We start from the raw sequence: 20,699 nt of genomic DNA, 5'->3' as shown, positions 1-20,699 counted from the left end.
CTTAGATCATAATCATAATCATTTATTCGTATATAAAATATCATTTATCGACCTAGTTTAGTAGACAGGCTCAATCCCAGTAAAACTTACAAACCTAATGGCCATCATACTGGCCCACTAAAATGGACCAGCATGGTAGTGGTGTCGGATGGCTTATGGCGCGGCGGGATGGCGATGCGATGGCCGCGGTGTCGGTTTTTCGTCAACACATCAAAGGTAGTGGGCCAGAGATGGCGCGTACGCATCTACACGTGGCCCATTCCATAGTGCGTGCTCTCAACCATCGCATGCCCATCTCACTGGTCCAGCGCTGGACCATCATGTAGTAGAGTAAACTACCTACTACTGAAAGAGTAACTAACTAACTTCATTTGTTAAAAAAACCGCAAATTTTACAGTGGCGCCCAACGTGGGGCCTAAATAAAACCTTGAGTTCGCATATTTTTCCAATGTATAATGTATACTTCAGTAAAAAAATCATTTTATTGGAATAATTAGGTTGTCTCAAATAGACACTTGTACAATCATAGACATATATTTTACAAAAGAATATCTGTGTTTGAAAAATGTTGAAACTAGAAATTATTTCATTTGTATAATGGAATATCCGCGAATCCGGATCCAGATCCGGATAATTTCATACATTTCGGATCCGGATTGCAAACCTTAGTTGTGATTTATCTTTCTATAGTGATTGTTATAATATATATTTATATTTATTTATTTCATATTTATTTATTTAAATTTATTCTAAGCTTAATAGCATCATTGGCAGAAGTGTGTGCTTGGTAATAATTAATTCAAAATAAACGTTTTATATTGTCATGTCTATCCGTCTGTAACTCTGCACCGGGTCCCTGAAGGGTGATTTTTACTTCATGCCTCCAGATTAGCCCTAATCGGTGAGGGGAGCCCCATCCCTTAAGGCGAAGTGTTGGTACATACTAGAATATTCATTATAGGAAGCTCAGTTAAGGGGCTACCTGCGGTTTTCATCAATTTTTGACAAGTTTTGAATCGTATCTCCTACATTTGCACTACAGATAAATTTATAAGACAAATGGCTATCGGTTCTTCAATCTTTTATCTCCATTTTGGTCGACCTGATTTTGAAAGAAATGAATACTTATTTTTTTATGATTTTTTTAAACATTGTCTAAAAAAACACTTTTTTCGTAACTATATTGCTGTGAAGGATCTTAGATATACGAAATCTAAATATTTGGGTTCGTCATTAACGTCTCAAATAATGTGTCTAGACAGACTCTAGGATTTAAATTTTAAACTAATTAACTGAAAAGTGATGGCCGTAAAACCAGTTTTTTGGCCTAAAATTGTTTAACTTTGATGCCAGATATCTCGAAGACTTAACTCAGAACTTATCTTAGAGCTTTGAGGTAAATATGGGGAACCAGAGAGGAAAATGGGGCCTAAGTTTGTATCGAGAAGCGATCCACTATCCTCTTGCGGCGGTAATTTGATACAAATTGTCGACAAAAGATGTATCACAGTATCAGTAATTAATTCCAAGCGCCTCGCCCCTGTTAGGGGTGGGGCATATCGACATTTCACCGATATCCGACGACTAAGAACATATTGACGTTGCAATTTACTTACCGCACGAATGATGGTCCCCATTACAATGACAAAAGATAGGTTATACTCATACTTGAGGAGCACAAAAAATACTTCCATATTTATTTCTGTGCCTACGAAGAACTCTGTTATTTTTGATTAATTTTCTCATTCCATCCATTTTTGTCACACTCGTTGTTAAACATAAGGTCGTCTCTTTCTCTTTCGGTGTGCGGGAGCTCGTTAGCACGTGCACATTTCTTGTCCAGTTTCGACTAAAGGCAACTTGTCCAATTCGTCACAAGGTAAGCGCTTCAATTTTGGAACACCTATAACCTATCTTGAGTTATAAATCATTGCCCCATTACAGTTCTTTCAAGTCATAATCATAATCATTTTATTTGTCGCAATGTTTGTTTGGGTTTATTTTGAAAAATAATAGAAGAAATATGTTTGGCACCAATGGAAGGTTGCCACAAATCCTGTAAAATACCTAAGTATTTACCAGTTTTTAAACAACAACGTTTTAACACAAGTCATAATGCTGCTTATTTTTGCCGTTTCATTAGGTATTTTCTGTTTGTTTTAAAATAAATCGCGCCCATGACGAGAAAAAACATACCTATACTTGGTCCAGCAGATCTTGTCAGTAGAAAAAGGCGGCAAATTTGAAAAATGCAGGCGCGAAACGTTATCGTCCCATAGAAAATTTGAATTTCCCGCCTTTTTTACTGACAAGTTTTACATGACCAGCTATATATCATACCTACATATATAGATTTAATTTATTAATTATGTTGAAATCTTGGAGGATACAACTAAACGGAGTAGCCATTAATAACAGGCTTTCCCCTCTGTCGAAAATAGGCGGCCAACGGTCATACACAATGTATGGACTGACGTTTATCTGACATGGCTATTTTTACGTTACGCATACATTTGACGTTCCCCTCCCCCGCAAAAATCGGCAGACTGTTTTGTACAGAAAATTACAGACATGGCGTCTCCGTTTGATTATATCCTCCAAGGTTGAAACCAATTGCAGTTTATTTCATTAAGCACATCGAAAACAAAAGACGAATAGGACATTCGACTTTTAACGTGCAAAGCGGTAGATATTACACAGGTCTCGGTGAACTGTAGAAAAAAAAACCGGCCAAGTGCGAGTCGGACTCGCGCACGGAGGGTTCCGCACCATCAACAAAAAATAGAGCAAAACAAGCAAAAAAACGGTCACCCATCCAAGTATACTGACCTACTGACCCCGCCCGACGTTGCTTAACTTCGGTCAAAAAACACGTTTGTTGTATGGGAGCCCAACTTAAATCTTTATTTTATTCTGTTTTTAGTATTTGTTGTTATAGCGGCAACAGAAATACATCATCTGTGAAAATTTCAACTGTCTAGCTATCACGGTCCGTGAGATACAGCCTGGTGACAGACGGATGGACGGACGGACAGCGGATAGTCTTAGTAATAGGGTCCCGTTTTTACCCTTTGGGTACGGAACCCTAAAAAATCGCTTAGCAGCCATATTCGAACTTTAAGATAAGTCAAATAATAGATATGGAAACGATATGGATCGGATATGTCAGTGTCAAAAGTGACGCATTTGTTTGAAGAAACGTCACTTTTGACAATTGTTTGACACTGACATATGTATCCGATCCATATCGTTTCCATATCTATTATTTGACTTATCTTAAAGTTCGAATATGGCTGTTTTAGTGTCTCGTAATTAGTGTCGCACGTATATATCGCTAAATATTAACACTGTAATATAACTTTACCTTCAAGTATATTACTAAACAGTGTTTGTATAGTCGGTAATAGTTGTGTGGGACCCCAGGGTCCCAGGGGGACCCTAAAAAGGGCCGCGTCAGCTGCAGCACGCGTTGTCGCGCGGTCAGATGTAATTGATTACTGAGGACCCAATATTATAACATTATAACTACTAATAGATAGATATACATCACATACATTTTAGCAGAATTCAGAGACTCAGGAAGGTTTCCGTGACACAAATCAAACAATAATCTCATTCACATTTACTATATTGCAATTAAATATTCATATTAATATTAGTTAACAACTGTAGTGATTTCAGGCTTGGGGATATTAAATTTCACATTAATTAAATTAAATTAGGACGACTCAAAAATCTTACGTATTAGGCGGAAGAGCAAGGACTATATGGTCACCTAGCTTTTTATAGAAAGGAAGCATAGACAACGTAAAACAGTGTATTTTTCTAACAATACACGATATACACGATATGTTTACGTTTATGGAGATTCCTTTTATAGTCTATAATACTAACCATATATTTAAGTTTTATTTTAATAATTTGTAATAATGATCTCAGTTGGTCTTTGAATAAAATGAAATGGAAATTAAATATACCCACTCGTAACAAGCGAAAAAAATGTTTCCGATATCACGGATCACGGCAGCACACACCCACAATACGTTTATAGTTTATTATATACACCTACAAAAAGCGTAAAAGATTTCTATACTCTGGACAACCCACTTTCTTAGTAGAAAAAGGCGCGAAATTCAAATTTTCTATGGAACGATAACCCTTCACGTCTACATTTTTTTTTCTTTTGCCGCTCTTTTCTACTGACGGAAATGGCTTTACAGACTATATATATATATATATATATATATATATATATATATATATATATTAATCGGGTTACTTATCTCTAGATCTCTACCTGTATAGTATTATGCCATCTGTGGGCACCTTCTATAATCTATGCTGTGAAATAAGTACAGCAAAATAGGCATTAAATTCATGCCAATAAACACGAGATTCCATCACAGTCCACGCAACCAATAAATCTAATTTTCGGACGGTCTGGTTCGAAATTTGAAATATTCATATTTGGAATGAATATTCAAACGGAGCCTGTTTACATTCACGGCGTTCCAATTCCGAATGTTGAATTTATTTATTTTGCCGCGGTTTTTTGGCGGGAGTTTTTGCATCATGATTGACAGCCCGCCATGTTTTGTTTACCATAGTCAAATAGTTTATTTTTTTAATTTCTGACATTCAAATTCGCTGTGTAATTGTGTACATGTACAATCGTTTAAATTTAAATAGTTTTATTTGCGTAACCCTTCGGGCCTCGAAGATTTGGGTTGACTTTTATTCAAATGCTAATTTTTGTCATTGACACAACTTGCAAACATACACATTTTTTGTGCAACATTTAACTTACAAATTGGTGTTGTCTAAGAGACAATTATACAATAGTTTGTTTGTCATTCTAAATTTGTAACTATTTGGTTTTCTTACATATCATAATATTCATAATCAAAACATTTACTACGGTTTTTTTTTAAACTTCATGCCAGTTAGTATACCGGGGTACTTAATGATTTATTTTTAGAGTGATTAACTTTGCACCGACGTGAACAGGAAGTTAGGGATCGAGTGTCATAAGTAAAAAACGTCAAATTTTCAGAGATATTTGACATTAATGATGACATTTCTACGCTTCATCGTTACATATGTCATGTAGAGCTTGGTCCGAATCTAGGTACCTACATATTAATGTATATAAAAATCATAAATTTTATTAAATTAGGCAACTAAAGGCGCATGTTTCATTACGGTGTACTGCTCAGTGCTGATATTTATGATGATTTAATAATATTTGAAAGAAAGAAAATAATAATAATGTAATAATTGTAACAAATTCGGCCTCATTGAATATTTGAACATCAGCTGTGAAACTGAAAGTTCTAAACAAGAACTTCGGCAAAATATTGCCAAAGTTTGGGCTCATTATAATGTAAGATGCATGAATAATGGAGGGCAAACAATTTATTGAATAGGTATCTAACCGTTTTAAACGTTAAAATACTTAAAGTCTGGGCTATTACCGCAAAAATCGAAGTTCGCAAATTGCGGGCAATTTTCTCTGTTACTCTAATTACGCCTTCATTTGAGTAAAAGAGAAAGATCCCCGCAATTTGCGAATTTCGTTTTTCGCGGTAGCCCCTCTGTCAAGCTATTTCCGTCAGTAGAAAGAAGCGGCTAATTTAAATAATGTAGGCGCGAAAGGGTTATGTTCCCATGTAAAATTAGAATTTCGCGGCTTTTACTAGTGACAAAGTTGTTTGACCGGCTATAGTTTCAAATTTAAAATCGAATTCGAGTAAAGGGACCCGAATAACACTAAATTTAAGCACCACCCGAAACAATTATTTAATTTAATGATAACGAACGATGACTCGTCACGCTAGACTCTACTCTCAACCTAACTCTAATTAATCTAACTTTAGCCTCAGCCCGGGCAGGGTCCGGCCCGAGCTGAGGCCTCCGACATGTCATTTTCTATGGCGGCTGATCGGTGATCACGTCACGTGGTGCTTTCAATAGAAAAAGAAAGTCCCCGGAGAGGGGTTTCTCTGTGGAAAGCCACATTTTTTGAAGTGAAAACTTCTTTAGCGGCGCTGGGCACTTTTTGAGGTGGGGAAAAAATGATAAACTCGAGACAGCGTAAGGCGATCACGTGACCGTAAGGGGCGTAAGGCGATCACATGACCGTAAGCCCCGTAAGGTGGCCACTCATAATTTAAATGGCATTTAAATCAATAAAGAAAAACTCAATGTTATTTGACATTTATGTTGCGGACTCCTTTTCAAGACTCTTTACCTATTATGTTCAAATAATTTGACGTTGTCATGGCAGTATATAAACATGTCAATGAAAAAGTGTGATCTTATTTGAGAATGATAATAATATATAATAAATAAATAGAATACCTCCGCTAAACGTATGTATCGTGTTACCGGGCGTCGGTAACATAGTGAGGTGAGTTTTCACTTCTATCGGCACTCCCGGAGTGCAACCGTTGTTGCTTGTTTTTAAGTTCAGCCCATACAAAAGTTACTTGAAGGTATTGCCAGGACCATCATTCGACGCGAGAGGTATAGTAACACAAATCGTCAGTCTGGCCAGAGGGTCAGACTGACAATTTGACAGTAGCATGTTTCTGACAGGTGTAATTGGTGCGTCAGATCGCCGCCGGCTACTTTTCGACGGACGGATACTGCTGAGGGTTGTGTAAAATATTGTTATTTGATTTAACCCTTCTTGAGCGTTTAGCTGTAGTCTGTCAAGCCATTTACGTCAGTAGAAAAAGGCGGCAAATTTAAAAAAAAATAGGCGGGAACGACAATCGCCCATAGAAAATTTGAATTTCGCGCCTTTTTCTACTGACAAAATTGTTTGACCGGCAATATTATTAACTTACTGTAATAAATAATTATATGTACATATAATGATGTCACCGTAGGCGTAGATTAGGTAATGACTTGTAAAAGGTCCCTTAAGACCTACTTGCTGAATAACTTTTTTGAATTTTGTTTTGTAATTTTTATTTAAAATTGTAGGTATGACGGAATTATAATATGGGTACCTACATATTTACTACTTATAATTGTGAGATTGGTATCGTCTCTTAAGCTCAAAATTGCAAGCCGGCCTAAAAAAACTTACTAGAGTCTTAACAGCGAGTCGTGACACTAAAAAAACGCGGGAATTTCAATAAAAACCGCACCTGGCAATAAAATTACTATGAAATTAAATGACAGCTTGAAACTGACAGCTTATTTGATAGGAAAAAAAGTTGCCATATAAAAAGTTTTTAATAAATCTCAGTCTCAACTTTCATTAGCCAATCTCTAGGTATAATATTAATCACCATCAATGACATCTGTGCGAGTCGCATTATCGCGAATCCAACTAAAAAAATCACATTAACGTAAATCGAAATCCCATTTCGAAATACAAATAATGTATGGTGGCAAAAATCTAACAGTTTTTTGGAACAACACCGTGTCCACGCATTGTGTTGGTGACGGCGCGTTTATTGATGGCCGCTGGGCGTGGTCGCCTGTGCCCCGAAAAAAATACGTTTTGGCGGAATTGTCGTTGATTTATTTTAGAAAAATTCGGGTTTAATGGAAAATATATTGTTAAGGGTTAGAATGTGATTTATTTATGTCGTTGTATTGTATTAGTAATATTTGGGTTTATTGTTTAGGGAAGTTATTACCGTAATTTGTTTGATTACGTAGGATAATTATGTTTGTATAAATCCACGACTACTAGAGCCAAGCTCACTCTGAATGTCATTTGCTATGACAAAGTGTAACAATGTCATCACTATTGTCCTATGAAAATATGTAAGTATGAAGTTTATTAACTAAACTGGCAGCCGTTTGAAAATAATTTGAGGTACCTATAGTGAATATGTTAATACCTATTATCTAATACCTTTAAACGAGCAATTCTTGTTCATTTATTTATTTATATATATATATATATTTCGGGGATCTCGGAAACGGCTCTAACGATTTCGATGAAATTTGGTATATGGGGGTTTTCGGGGGCGAAAAATCGTTCTAGCTAGGTCTTATCTCTGGGAAAACGCGCATTTTCGAGTTTTTATATGTATTCCGAGCGAAGCTCGGTCACCCAGATATTGTTTATAAAGTAAGACACGCGAAAAATAAAGTAGATATACTTGGTCAACCAGATCTTGACAGTAGAAAAAGGCGGCAAATTTGAAAAATGTAGGCGCGAAGGGATATCGTCCCAAAGAAAACTTGAATTTCGCGCCTTTTTTTACTGTCAAGATTTGGTTGACCAAGTTTAACTTTAACCCCTTAACCTGTCGAATCCCACGATATGACGTCACCATAAGCGTTCTGGCTCATATATGAGCCGTGGGAGCTGACAGATTCGTAAAAATATGTTTTTACTTTTTTTATAAAAAAAAATATACCTACTGTACATCAAAGTATACTGGGTCAACCAAATCTTGTCAGTAAATAGGAACAAAAAAAACTATACTCATCCTTTTCTTTCGGGTGCTAGTACTAGTGTTAGACAAAGATAGTATGATTCTCTCTGTCTATGTTTGAAATCAAACAGACCTTTGACACACTATAGTAATCATCGCCACCGCGTAAGCGATCGCCTTAGCCAATAGACGTCGAATAATTTCAGAAAGTTTCAATAGCGTATTGTTGATTACTGCAAAAAAAAATTGATGAGACTACCCATATCATATCATTGCATATTTCCCTATAAAAATAATCCTTGAATTGAATTGAGTTGAAACAGTAAAATAAACACATACAATTATCTGTTTCATACTTCCATAGTTGCAATATCCAATAATGATAATATGATTTCATAGACAATCGTTTTATTCCCTGTCATCGAGATATTGTTGAAATTGCGGTCCATTCATGGGCAGATGCTTTCACGCCCGCGCGCAATGATGAATCACTGCACACACTATTAAATGACACGTCACTTTCGCCATAGACAAACCTTTTTTCATCGAAAACGGCGCGAAATCGTTAAAAAAACAAATTTGATTTCCGAATGACGAATAGTGCTCGCCGATTGGCGTAGCCAATCAGTTATTGATAGATGTTCGATATTTGAAATTTTGAGCCATTTGTCAGTTTTAAATATGGAACGATCGTGAAATCGCGTTTATAATTGATTTCCGGTGATCATTAGTGTTGATAAAGACGTTAAAAAAGCACGTTACACATACTAGCGAAAAGATGGATTGCATCTGATGAGTTAACGGTAACGGTCTTGGTTGTAAAAAGATTTGATTTAAGATTTTTTCCCAAGACGCTTTCAAAAAGAATAAAGAAAGAAACATAAGCATTTGTGACGTTTTCCTTGTTTAACTATAACATTTTTTTAAATATGAATGACTGAAATAATAAAAAATATTTTCTATTCATAAACGTTTTATCAAATAACGGTCAATATAGGGTAAACCCGGGATAGATGCACTAGCGCACTACTAATTGAAATGCCTCCTGATTGTAGTTTTTAGGGTTCCGTAGCCAAATGGCAAAAAACGGAACCCTTATAGATTCGTCATGTCTGTCTGTCTGTCTGTCTGTCTCTCTGTCCGTCTGTCCGTCTGTCCGTCTGTCTGTCCGTCCGTATGTCACAGCCACTTTTCTCCGAAACTATAAGAACTATACTGTTGAAACTTGGTAAGTAGATGTATTCTGTGAACCGCATTAAGATTTTCACACAAAAATAGAAAAAAAAACAATAAATTTTTGGGGTTCCCCATACTTCGAACTGAAACTCAAAATTTTTTTTTTCATCAAACCCATATGTGTGGGATATCTACGGATAGGTCTTCAAAAATGATATTGAGGTTTCTAATATCATTTTTTTCTAAACTGAATAGTTTGCGCGAGAGACACTTCCAAAGTGGTAAAATGTGTGTCCCCCCCCCTGTAACTTCTAAAATAAGAGAATGATAAAACTAAAAAAAATATATGATGTACATTACCATGTAAACTTCCACCGAAAATTGGTTTGAACGAGATCTAGTAAGTAGTTTTTTTTTATACGTCATAAATCGCCTAAATACGGAACCCTTCATGGGCGAGTCCGACTCGCACTTGGCCGCTTTTTTATATAATAAAACCTGTATCGTTGTAACTATCCCACTCTAAAAAAAAATACATTATTAGAGCAAGTGGTCCACCAAACACTTATAAGCATATAATACGATCCCGTTTCAGACACAAGACAAAAAATGTTCTTAACCATACGAATACCAATGACCAATAATAAATTTTGGCTGCCTCAGATTTTTACCATTTTTACAATCTTTTATTTGCAATATTTGTATGTATGTTCGGGCACAGAATAAATAATAGTACTAAGTACAGAAGACTCACTCTCTAACAAAACGCGTCTGTTACGATCAGCACAGATATGGCCGCTAGGTGGCGACAGCGCCACGCGCGGCTTATGGTTTTCCCCAAAATTGGGGCCGAATGGATGTACTTTTAGCTACCAGTAGCAAAGCGACGAAATCGCGGAGTGAGACACGCCTGGTTCGGGTCAGATCTTGCAAGCTAAATTAGACCCACTTCCCAGTATTCAATTGAACTGAAACTTCAAATAAATATGTAAATTAGGTTACAATGCAATATTATGGTAACATCGAGCTGATCTGATGATGGAACAACGCAACCGAATTGTTTTTGGGCTTGTTAGTATATAAAACTGTCTCGTATAGTTGCCTGTTAAATAAAATAAAAAAATATTATAAAATCACTTTATTTCAGACAAAAAGTCAATATAAAATTAAAATTGCTATAATATAAAAATATTACACTTAAACTAAGAAAAATACAGTCCGAAAAAAAAATGTATGTACCTACTTAAGTATCAAAAAAAAATTTTTTTTACAAATATTTTTTTTTTTCTCAGGTCAAAATCTGGTTCCAAAACCGGCGCATGAAATGGCGCAACTCCAAAGAGCGGGAGCTGCTGGCGTCCGGCGGGTCCAGAGAGCAGACGCTGCCGAACAAGAACAACCCCCACCCGGACCTGTCTGACGCTGAGGCGGACAAGCAGAAGATGTCCCCGGCGCCTGAGGATGAGGAAAAGAAGATGTTCGCCGGCACTTCCGGGGAGTTTAGAGGTGATTAATTTAATTGTTAGTCTGTACTGTCTGTAGCAGCAGAAGTTGCTAAGCGGGCTAGGTGTTCAATTTCGCAAAGTTATCCTATAGATAGGTGAGGTTATGTTGGGTTTGTTTTATGGCAATCCTGAATAGTGACGCGTTTCTGAACCAAATAAATTATGACTATCGAAAATGCGGGCAAACAATACATTATGACTTTTTTTGGGAAACAACAGAGACCCTCTAAAAATACTTTCGATGGTAAAGACGTCCCGAATCATTTCCCAGGTTAAAATGTTTATTCTCTATAGGATACGAAGACAAGATGGCCGCCCCGTTCTACCGCGAGCCGTTCCAACCTATGGACGAGGGCGAGGACTTTGACAGCGACAGCGCCAGCGACGAAGAAATCAATGTGACATGACGTGTTTACACGTAGCTGTATATAGGATAGGTTAGATCTATTCAATAATGTGATTGTTTAAAAGGATTAGGGTAACAATACAATACAATACAAATAGGTACTCTTTATTGCACACCTCATTACAGAAAACAGTACAAATAATATACAGGAAGAAGAGGTTAAACAACAGGCGGTCTCATCGCTATAAAGCGATCTCTTCCAGACAACCTTAGCACATCAACCTTAACATTCCATTCCTGACCGCAGCTGCACTACTGGTACTGAACGCGTCGCTGTTACTGTCAATTTCCATAGTAAAATTAACAGTAGTGCAGCTGCGATTGGAAATGGACTCTCACCTTAATACATCACTTGCAAGTCTTGCAACCTTTGTAAATGACAGTTGGATTTCATACAGAGCTATAACCGCGAAAATCGAAGTTCGCAATTTTTTGCGGGCATATTTCTCTGCCACTTTAATTACGCCTTCATTACAAAAATTAACTGAGGTTGACTGAAGTAGCATGACAAATACAACGTTTCCGAGAAAATATGATGAAAAACAATTATGCACTACCTACATCTGTAGCAAGGACCATTCTGGTTACTCGTGATGTCATCACTACATAGTATAAACCAAAGTCCCTTCCGCTGTCTGTCTGTCCCTATGATGCTTAGATCTTTAAAACTACCCAACGGATTTTGATGCGGTTTTTTTTTAAATAGAGTGATTCAAGAGGAAGGTATATGTATAATTTGTTAACCCGTGCGAAGCGGAGCGGGTCGCTAGTTAAACCTAAATATTACCAACATAGTGATTAAGCCCTTTTAAATAATCACATTAATATATCATATTGACTTTAATAGTTTTAAGCTGATGTAAGTACCTATTGTAGACTTAATTTAAAAACTTTGTCATTGGATAACTTAATAAATAATGCACGAAATATAACGCAATCACAAAGATAATGATACAAAGATAGGGCATTGGTACTTAAATAGTAAAAAATAGTGTACAGTCAGCAGCAGAAGTTGCTAAGCGGGCGAGGTGTTCAAATTCCTTGACGCGCTCTTATTCTCTTAACAATAAAGTCGCGTCAAGATCATTTTGAACACCTCGCCCGCTTAGCGACTTCTACTGCTGACTGTACTTAGTGAACGCCTTGGTCGCTCCCATATATTATATCTGATGGCGTATGTACGTCGAATCGGTGGAAATTATATTTCGTCAACTATAATAGCACTTAATAAACAAATTTATTGGGCAGGTATCCCTAGTAGACCCGATTTACTAACTGACCTTCAGAGGGCCTACCGAAAACCACGTTCGACGTGTTGCCTCCCTGTCACACTTACGTACGAATTTACAAGTGCGACAGATAAGAGAGGCAACAAGTCGAATGTAGTTCGCGGTAGACCCTCAGACCAGGGATGTTGCGGATGCCGATTTTTTGACATCCGTGGATACGGATGCGGATACGGATTTTTAAAGGCTCACATCCGCGGATGCGCATGCGGATGTCAAGATAGGTACATAAAAAACGCTAAATATTACATTTTAGTAATTTTTACTTTAAAAAACCGGCCAAGTGCGAGTCGGACTCTTGGAGGGTTCCGCACATTAAGTCCCACTCACGCTTGACTGCTCATTTCTAATAGATTTTTTTGGCTAATGACTAGATTACCTAGCAGTCTAGCACTTACGCCGATGCTAAAACGTTCCTGTACCGACCTGTTCCACATCCGCATCTGCATTAAACTCCGCATCGATTTTATACGGATGCTGATGCAGATGCGGATGTTGAAAATAATGCGGAAGTTCCGCGGTTGCGGATGCGGATGCGGATATTCGCAACATCCCTGCCTTAGATCTCATTGTCATTGGATATTAGTGATCTCAAAACCCGCCCGTGTGTATTTAATAAAAACATAGTTAGGTATATAAGTAGCGTAATTTGATACGATGCACCAATTGTACATAGTAGCATGTAAACCAGTGATCTCTCAATATGTAAGCTTGGAGCGTTATGTAATATGTCTTAATTATGTGGAAATAAAAATATGGTAAAATTAAAAAGTATTTTATTCGATAAACATTTTTAATGTACCTTGTGCCAAAGAGAATTTTCATACATTGCAAAGTTCTCACCTAAAACACAAAGCATTTATGCAATGCCTTTGCTACACTATTTAAACATACTTTAATACACGAGTGTCACCCTTCGATTGAGGGAGTATGGCGGTGACAGTACTTATATTAAATGCAGATGGGGAGTCTGTTGGTAAGTGCTCCGAACCGCATCGAAACAGGGCCGTTAAATGATATGAACAAAAACACATTACATTTGGACAGTTAATTACTGAGAGCTGATTTTAATCATTTTTATTTACATTTTTACCTAAGCGTCACATTGTGTTTAAAAAACATTTAATATAGGAATTGACCGAGCCCCGCGGTAAGCTCAAGAAGGCTTGTGCTGTGCGTAATGTATATGTGGTGTGGGTAGACAACGATATATATAATATAATGTATAAATACATAGAAAACACCCATAGGAACAAATGTCCGTGCTCATCACACAAACAAATGCCCTTACCGGGATTTGAACCCAGAACCATCACCTTCATGGACAAGGTCACTCACTACCCATTATAGGTCAAAAATATACAACATAAAATAAATTAAGTACTTTAAATTGTACCACCATGTCCTGGTATCAAATTGGAAGGAAATCACGATTTAATTTAAACATTTTGAGCTTTTTAAAAAAAAATGGGATCATAACTCACGTCTATAAAAAATCTAAAACAATGACTTTAAACACCCACGAAAAAATAATAAAAGGAAAATTCAAACCGAAAATGGAACGCTTACCCATTGATACCAACCGAAGAGCATAAACAATATTTTTTTAAAGGCGAGGGTGCGGCTTGAAATTCCGTCTGATCGCTTGCCGAGCGAATAGAAATCTTAAAAACCAGCGTATTTTGACATCAAAAACCGTAATAACTATATGATTTCAGGAAACACATATAAACTGGTTGGTGGTTTTAAGTAATGCTTTTATTCGGTATGCGTTTTCGAACGAATCCCCAGTGGGCGGGCGATATAAATATAAAGGTGTGAGCACACGTCATCCGCAGGACGCCGGGTCGCGTTTATTTTGTTGTCACCTCATGTGTGGACGTCTTTACTTGTATTTTTTGGACCACGATTTTCTGACCTAAACGTTATTTTATTTATATTCAGTTGACGCTATTTTTGTGTTTTATTTTAAAACTAGAATCATATTTTTGAACTTTTCACCTAATACAAAAGAATGAAATCTTATAATAAGGCCCTCACACTGCTGACTGTACCTACCTAATTTCATGCTGTTGTTACCTCGTATGGGTTTTACTTAAATCGAACTAATTCGATAGGTACCTACTGTAATAAAAACTTCTTCATAGAATAAAAGTTAAAATATTCCTTTTAAAAATTTGAACAAGCAATTAAAATAAACAACCGGTCATAACTTGCTAAAAGGCGTTATCATCCACTTATTTAAACTTCAAAATCACGGCACTTTGATCTCAAAATCCCAGATTACACAAATCAATACCAACCAGATGTTGACACGGCACACTCCCGCCAAAACTAACGTCAAACGCACGCGGTCCAAACGAATGACGCGCCACCCTTAAAAGCGCAGCACAAACTTACACGTACAGCTACCGTGGCGCTAGTGTCGCAAACGAAACGGATACTTACTATGGCGGAATTTTAGTTCCAATTTTCGCCGCGCAAATGGCAAGTTGGTCCAAATGGTCATTACAACGATTTGCTGCGATTAAGATTAGGGAGTCCGTTTTGAGGGGCGATGTTAAGTGTTTACTTATTTATAGAATTACGAATATGTTTTTAGTGGTTATCGTTTATCAGATTATTCTATCGCCTTTTTAAAAGAAGAATACGAAGTTCAATCCTAGAATTAGGAAAAAGGATCCAGAAATAGGTAACGGTGTATAAAATAGTGGTGGCAAACAACGTATTTCATACACATATGGTGTAATAGTACATTACATACCTAGGGAGGTGAATTCGTGAATGCTCTAGATCGCAGGTGTTTGTGGCCCGAACCGAAGGTGAGGGCCATAAATATGCGATCCGGGGCTTTACGAATTACCGCCCGTGGTTTGTCTAAAGTTTTACGTATTGCATTGGCTAGGAAGTGAGATTTAGAATCCCACTTACGGGCCTGTACACTTGTGCCTTGTACCCGTATAAAACTATACAGACGGGTAATTTGATTGTGACGTCACATGCTAGTGTTTCATGTAAATTCCATAGTAGCAAAATCGTTTTGACATTTCGAAAAAAGAAAAAGATTTGATTTGAGTACTCAAATACCTTATTGAAAGAGATTTCAATATCACTAGTTACTGCTCTTATGCTAAACACGGCAGTGTGTAGAGGTATTGCCTGCAGTGGGTACCCACATATGCTTCCCCATTTTTAAGCTACAACCTCAAACCCGTTACACGCATGCAGATCAAAGGGCTGCGAGTGACGCACCCTCGAGAATCGGCATATCTTTACTTCAAAAGATTGGAATCAAGATGTGTTCAAATGGAGAACAATTCGATTATGGCGCATCTATTCTATATGTGTGGCTTTCCATTGGAGAAGGGTCCTTATTATGCTTCATCTGCAACAAGGACGTTTCTATCAGAATTGCACTCTCGCGTTTTGTACATAATTTCATTGTTTTTACCTTAAATTCTCCGTTGACATTTGCTGGGACGTCAGTCTTTCCGTGACCACAGCTGGTGCAACTCGTCTAAAGCGTGGAATTTAAGGTAAAATAAAAACAATGAAATTATATCGCAGTGGACCAGTTTGTGTAATTAAATTTTTATATCAGAATTTCTGGTGATATTTCAGATGAAAACGTCCTTATTGTACTTGAAGCATAAGGACCCTTTTGTTATGGTCAGCCACATGTAGGTACTGTTCCATTCCACAGGTAAAGCAGGCAACACATTTATTCTCCATACCTCCATACGAACGTAGACCCCATTTTCCTCTCGGGATAATACCTACCAGAGTTCTTGTCCTATTTTATATGCCGGTAGATTCGGTAGAACCATTGACCTAGTCAATATTATGCATTTGGTTCGTTAATTCCTAAAAAGCAATTTGTCCATATAATTCCCTCTATCCAAATCAATGTCAGCCACCACTGTCTCATCCATCTGCCACCAGTTATCCCAAGTCCAATTGACAAATTAAAAACAAAACCTCCCCTCTCGCTCTAACACATATGCTTCTCGCACGCCGTGTGTCGGAAACGTGGCGTTTGTTAATAATGTTTTACGCGTTAATGCCTTTATTTTATTGGTTTTGGTTTGATGCGAGTGTTTTTAATATTTTCATCGGTTGGTAGAGTCTGTGCGGAAAGAGAACAGTCGTGAAAAGGCCCCATACATTTTACGACTCTTCTCTTTCCGCACAGACTCTTAGTACATGAATGGATGAACTAACCGGTCGGGCATCGAGCAACACCGGCTTCCGATACGTCGGAATGGAGGAGCCAAAGCGATATCTTACCGTACAAATCGTTCTGCATTTTTTGCGGAAGAAACGTGCACACATTCACACTCACTACATTCAAAATCTAATTTGTAATGACGACACAAATACATAGAAAATGACACACGTCAAAGACAAATCTTGCGCACCTCTATCTTTTGCACCCAAGGCTCGGAACCGGTTTTTTCTTCATACAAAAAATATCGGTATTTAACGTTCTTTTCCGTTCTTTGGTTTATTATTTCATTTTAATGGAACAATCTAATAATACGAAGTTGTTACCTAAATACATGATTCAGTGCTACGTAAAGAGCATAAAATAATTAAAAATATTGGGCTATTTTGGGTTTTACAAAAAATTGGTTCCGAGCCCTGCTTGCACCGCTATAGTTAGTTTTTCTTAGCATTAGAAATAAGGTAAACAATTTTGATGTGTCTTTTAATTGAAAAACACATTTTAAAAATAAGTTACGGTAAATATGTAACAATTATGAATCTAATACGATCTTTTATAGTCTTCTGCTTTCATAAGTAATAGTTATTGATTTTTAAAAAGTGTTTTTCAATTAAAAGACACTTCAAGATTGTTTACCAAATTTCTAATCCTAAAAAAACGAAGTATAAAAGTTGGTAGCGGTTTCCGGATCTGAACTATCTCTTCGACCGTTTCCCATAAGGCATAGTACTAACATACAAAATCCAATCTGTAATGACGACACAAATACATAGAAAATAAGTTTTTGGCAAAAATTTCATTTTTGGTACAAGCTTTTGTCGCATTGTACTTTTCTTACGACAGACAACTATATAACAATTTGACGGTGCGGAGCGATCCGCACGGACGGTCCGCGTGACACTAAAACCAGTTCCTATGGCCACCTCCTGTCTCCATCATCAGATCAGCTCTATGTCATAATAATATTGCATTGTCATCCGATTTATACATGCATGCAAAATTTCAGCTCAATCGGAAACCGGGAAGTGGATCAAATTTAACTTGCAAGATTTGATTACAGACAACGGGACAGATGAAACTAAATAAAATCTTGTAATAATGACACACGGCAAAGTCAAATCTTGCACACCTCGATCTCTTGCAGCGCTAGTTGTATGCATGCCCAGCAAGGTTTGTATGGAAAATAAATAAATGGTGAGTGTCGTGGAACACTCGGTGACGTGTTCATGTTCATGCTGATGTTATGTTATGTTGTGTTGTTCTTCGTGTCCGTGTCCGTGTCCGTCATCCTCATCCTCATTACAAGCTTTTATTTAGTTTCACCTGTCCCGTTGTCTGTCTGTCGGTCTGTAATCAAATCTTGCAAGTTAAATTTGACCCACTTCCCGGTTTCCGATGAAGCTGAAACTTTGCATACGTGTGTAGGTCGGGTGACAATGCAATATTATGGTACCATGGAGCTGATCTGATGATGGAGACAGGAGATAGTCATAGGAACTCTGTGATAAAACAACGGAACCTAATTGTGTTTGGGGTTTTTAGAATTGTCTCGATGAGTATTAGTTGTCTGTGGGAAAAAAGTACAGTCAGCGATAAAAGCTTGCACCAAAAATGAAATTTTTGCCAAAAACTTATTTTTATCCTCATTAAACTCCGAGTCGTAATTAGATTCCAAAAAAAGTAAGACAATGTTGCCACTTTTTACTAGCGCGTCTTGTATTTATCAAAGAGTATTAAATCACTACGTTTTAGTATTTATGTAAAAATAAGTAAATAAAAGTACTTTTTTAAATCGTAGGAGTAAAATTACGAATAAAAAAATTATCTTTAGCGTGTTTATTTATAAAAAGGAATTTACTATTTTACAATCAAATTATTGCAGTGGCAACATTCTCTTACTTTTTTTGGAATCTAATTACGACTCGGAGATTAGTCTCATCGCAATAGTATGCCTGTGACGGCAAAATCTACATTTTTTCCGCCAACCATCCGATAAGGAACTTCGTTGCAATAAACGGTTGCCTTTCCTCTAATGGAAACCGCGCAACCAACCGCCTGATTTACGAACTCGTAATTATTCACATAGGTAAGTGAATCCATGTTAACTAGTACGGGAAGCGGGCCGCCATGTCGAACGAGTGACAACCATGAGTGATGTCAACCACCTGTTGTGTCATTTCGGTGAATTTGCGTGTATTTAGTGCGTTGCGGACACAGATTGCACAGACAACGCATTATTAACAATTATATTAACCCTTAAATGCATAGTGATGCCTTTATACACACAACATAAACATCAAATTTTATGCATAATTATTAAATAAACAAATTCTATTTGTTCCTGTAGGTATATTATTTCAATAGTAAAACTAATCCATTTCCGAATTATTACATATATAGTCCGTCAACCAAATCTTGTCAGTAGCAATGTAAAGCAAACTAAAGTAGGGCAACACTCAAAGAGCAGTATTGCGTTAAGAAAAGCAGCAATGTACATCGAACCAACAGATTTTTTTTTCCGCTGAGCGCGCCCTGCGTACGTCAATTCAAATTGTCACTCGCGGTTTATTGAAAAAAATCATAAAAAAATTGAAACATGGACGGGCAATTTAAAAGCGATGTTAAAACAATGTTAATTAAAATGATGAACAAATTTGAAGATATCAAAAACAACTGCTTATATTCTCTTTGTTCCCTATGTCTTCTAAGTTTACTAAAATAAAATCATATCAAAATGCAGATAATTAGATAGTGCATATATTTGTTATTTACAATATAATATGCCACTTGTTAATGTAAATTAGTGTACTGTTCTGGATGAATATGACATACCTGTGTAATTTTTTTGATTGGTATATATTGTACAATATACATATTAAAAATAAAACAACTGATATTTAGGTGTTTATTTAATTTAAAGGTAAATAAGATAAGGGTCACTTTTCGACTTGGTTGCGTTGTACACGTATATAAACCGCCATAGGTAAGTATTGTCTGAAAAGATACTACCTACTACGAACGCCTTATATTGGGCAAGATTTAATCCTGCAACAAACATGTATAGATTAGGTAGATATTGAGAAAGAACGGCGATATAATAATGGCTCTTAATACTGTTTAAAAGGTTTACCTTTGTAAATAGTCACAACTGATTGCTGAAAATATTTGACATGTGGGCCTATGGACGGTTTCCAGGACACAATTTATGGTCTTGTTGGATAGATTTAGGCATACGTTTTAATTTTATTTATGCCTTTTAACCCTAAAACAAAAAAACTGAACATAATCTTAAAAGTTCGAAAGAGTTCTTCCAATACTTGTCATAACCTCAATTTTTAGTAATGTTTACCATCAACGAGCATGATTGTACATTGTAGGCCCCTTAGCTTTGCTTAATCTTATTTAATGTATTGGTATTTAATGGTGACAGCAGAAATATCTCTTGAAACAGAAACGATTCAGAATGAAAACCAAATGAAAACAAATAAGGTGACGGCTGTCATTCACGATCCACATTCCACAGATAAAACACAGATGACACGCGTTTTGGAATTATTTGAACACAGTGTTGCTAACCCGCGATTTTTCAAATTTGCCGCCTTTTACTACTGACAAGATTTGGTTGACGGACTTTATTTACGCAGTATTTTAATTTATAAAAATTACATTTGTTTAAAGACGAAATGTCGGAAAAC

General features: G+C 36.8%; 1 protein-coding gene across 1 annotated transcript in view; it reads left to right on the top strand.

The window, feature by feature from the left end:
• LOC134660530 (homeobox protein DBX1) overlaps positions 1-11,516 on the top strand; it is a 52,621-nt gene extending 41,105 nt beyond the window's left edge. Inside the window, exons 5-6 of the mRNA XM_063516305.1 lie at positions 10,875-11,088; positions 11,382-11,516. Coding sequence (XP_063372375.1) covers positions 10,875-11,088; positions 11,382-11,494 — 327 coding nt within the window. The 3' untranslated portion in view covers positions 11,495-11,516. The remainder of the gene's footprint in view (positions 1-10,874; positions 11,089-11,381) is intronic.
• Positions 11,517-20,699: the final 9,183 nt, after the last annotated feature.

The sequence above is a fragment of the Cydia amplana genome, chromosome 27, assembly GCF_948474715.1.
Source record: "Cydia amplana chromosome 27, ilCydAmpl1.1, whole genome shotgun sequence".
In the NCBI taxonomy this organism is placed as follows: Eukaryota; Metazoa; Arthropoda; class Insecta; order Lepidoptera; family Tortricidae; genus Cydia; species Cydia amplana.
Note: the sequence above shows the minus strand (reverse complement) of the source record. Positions and strands in the feature narration are given on the sequence as shown.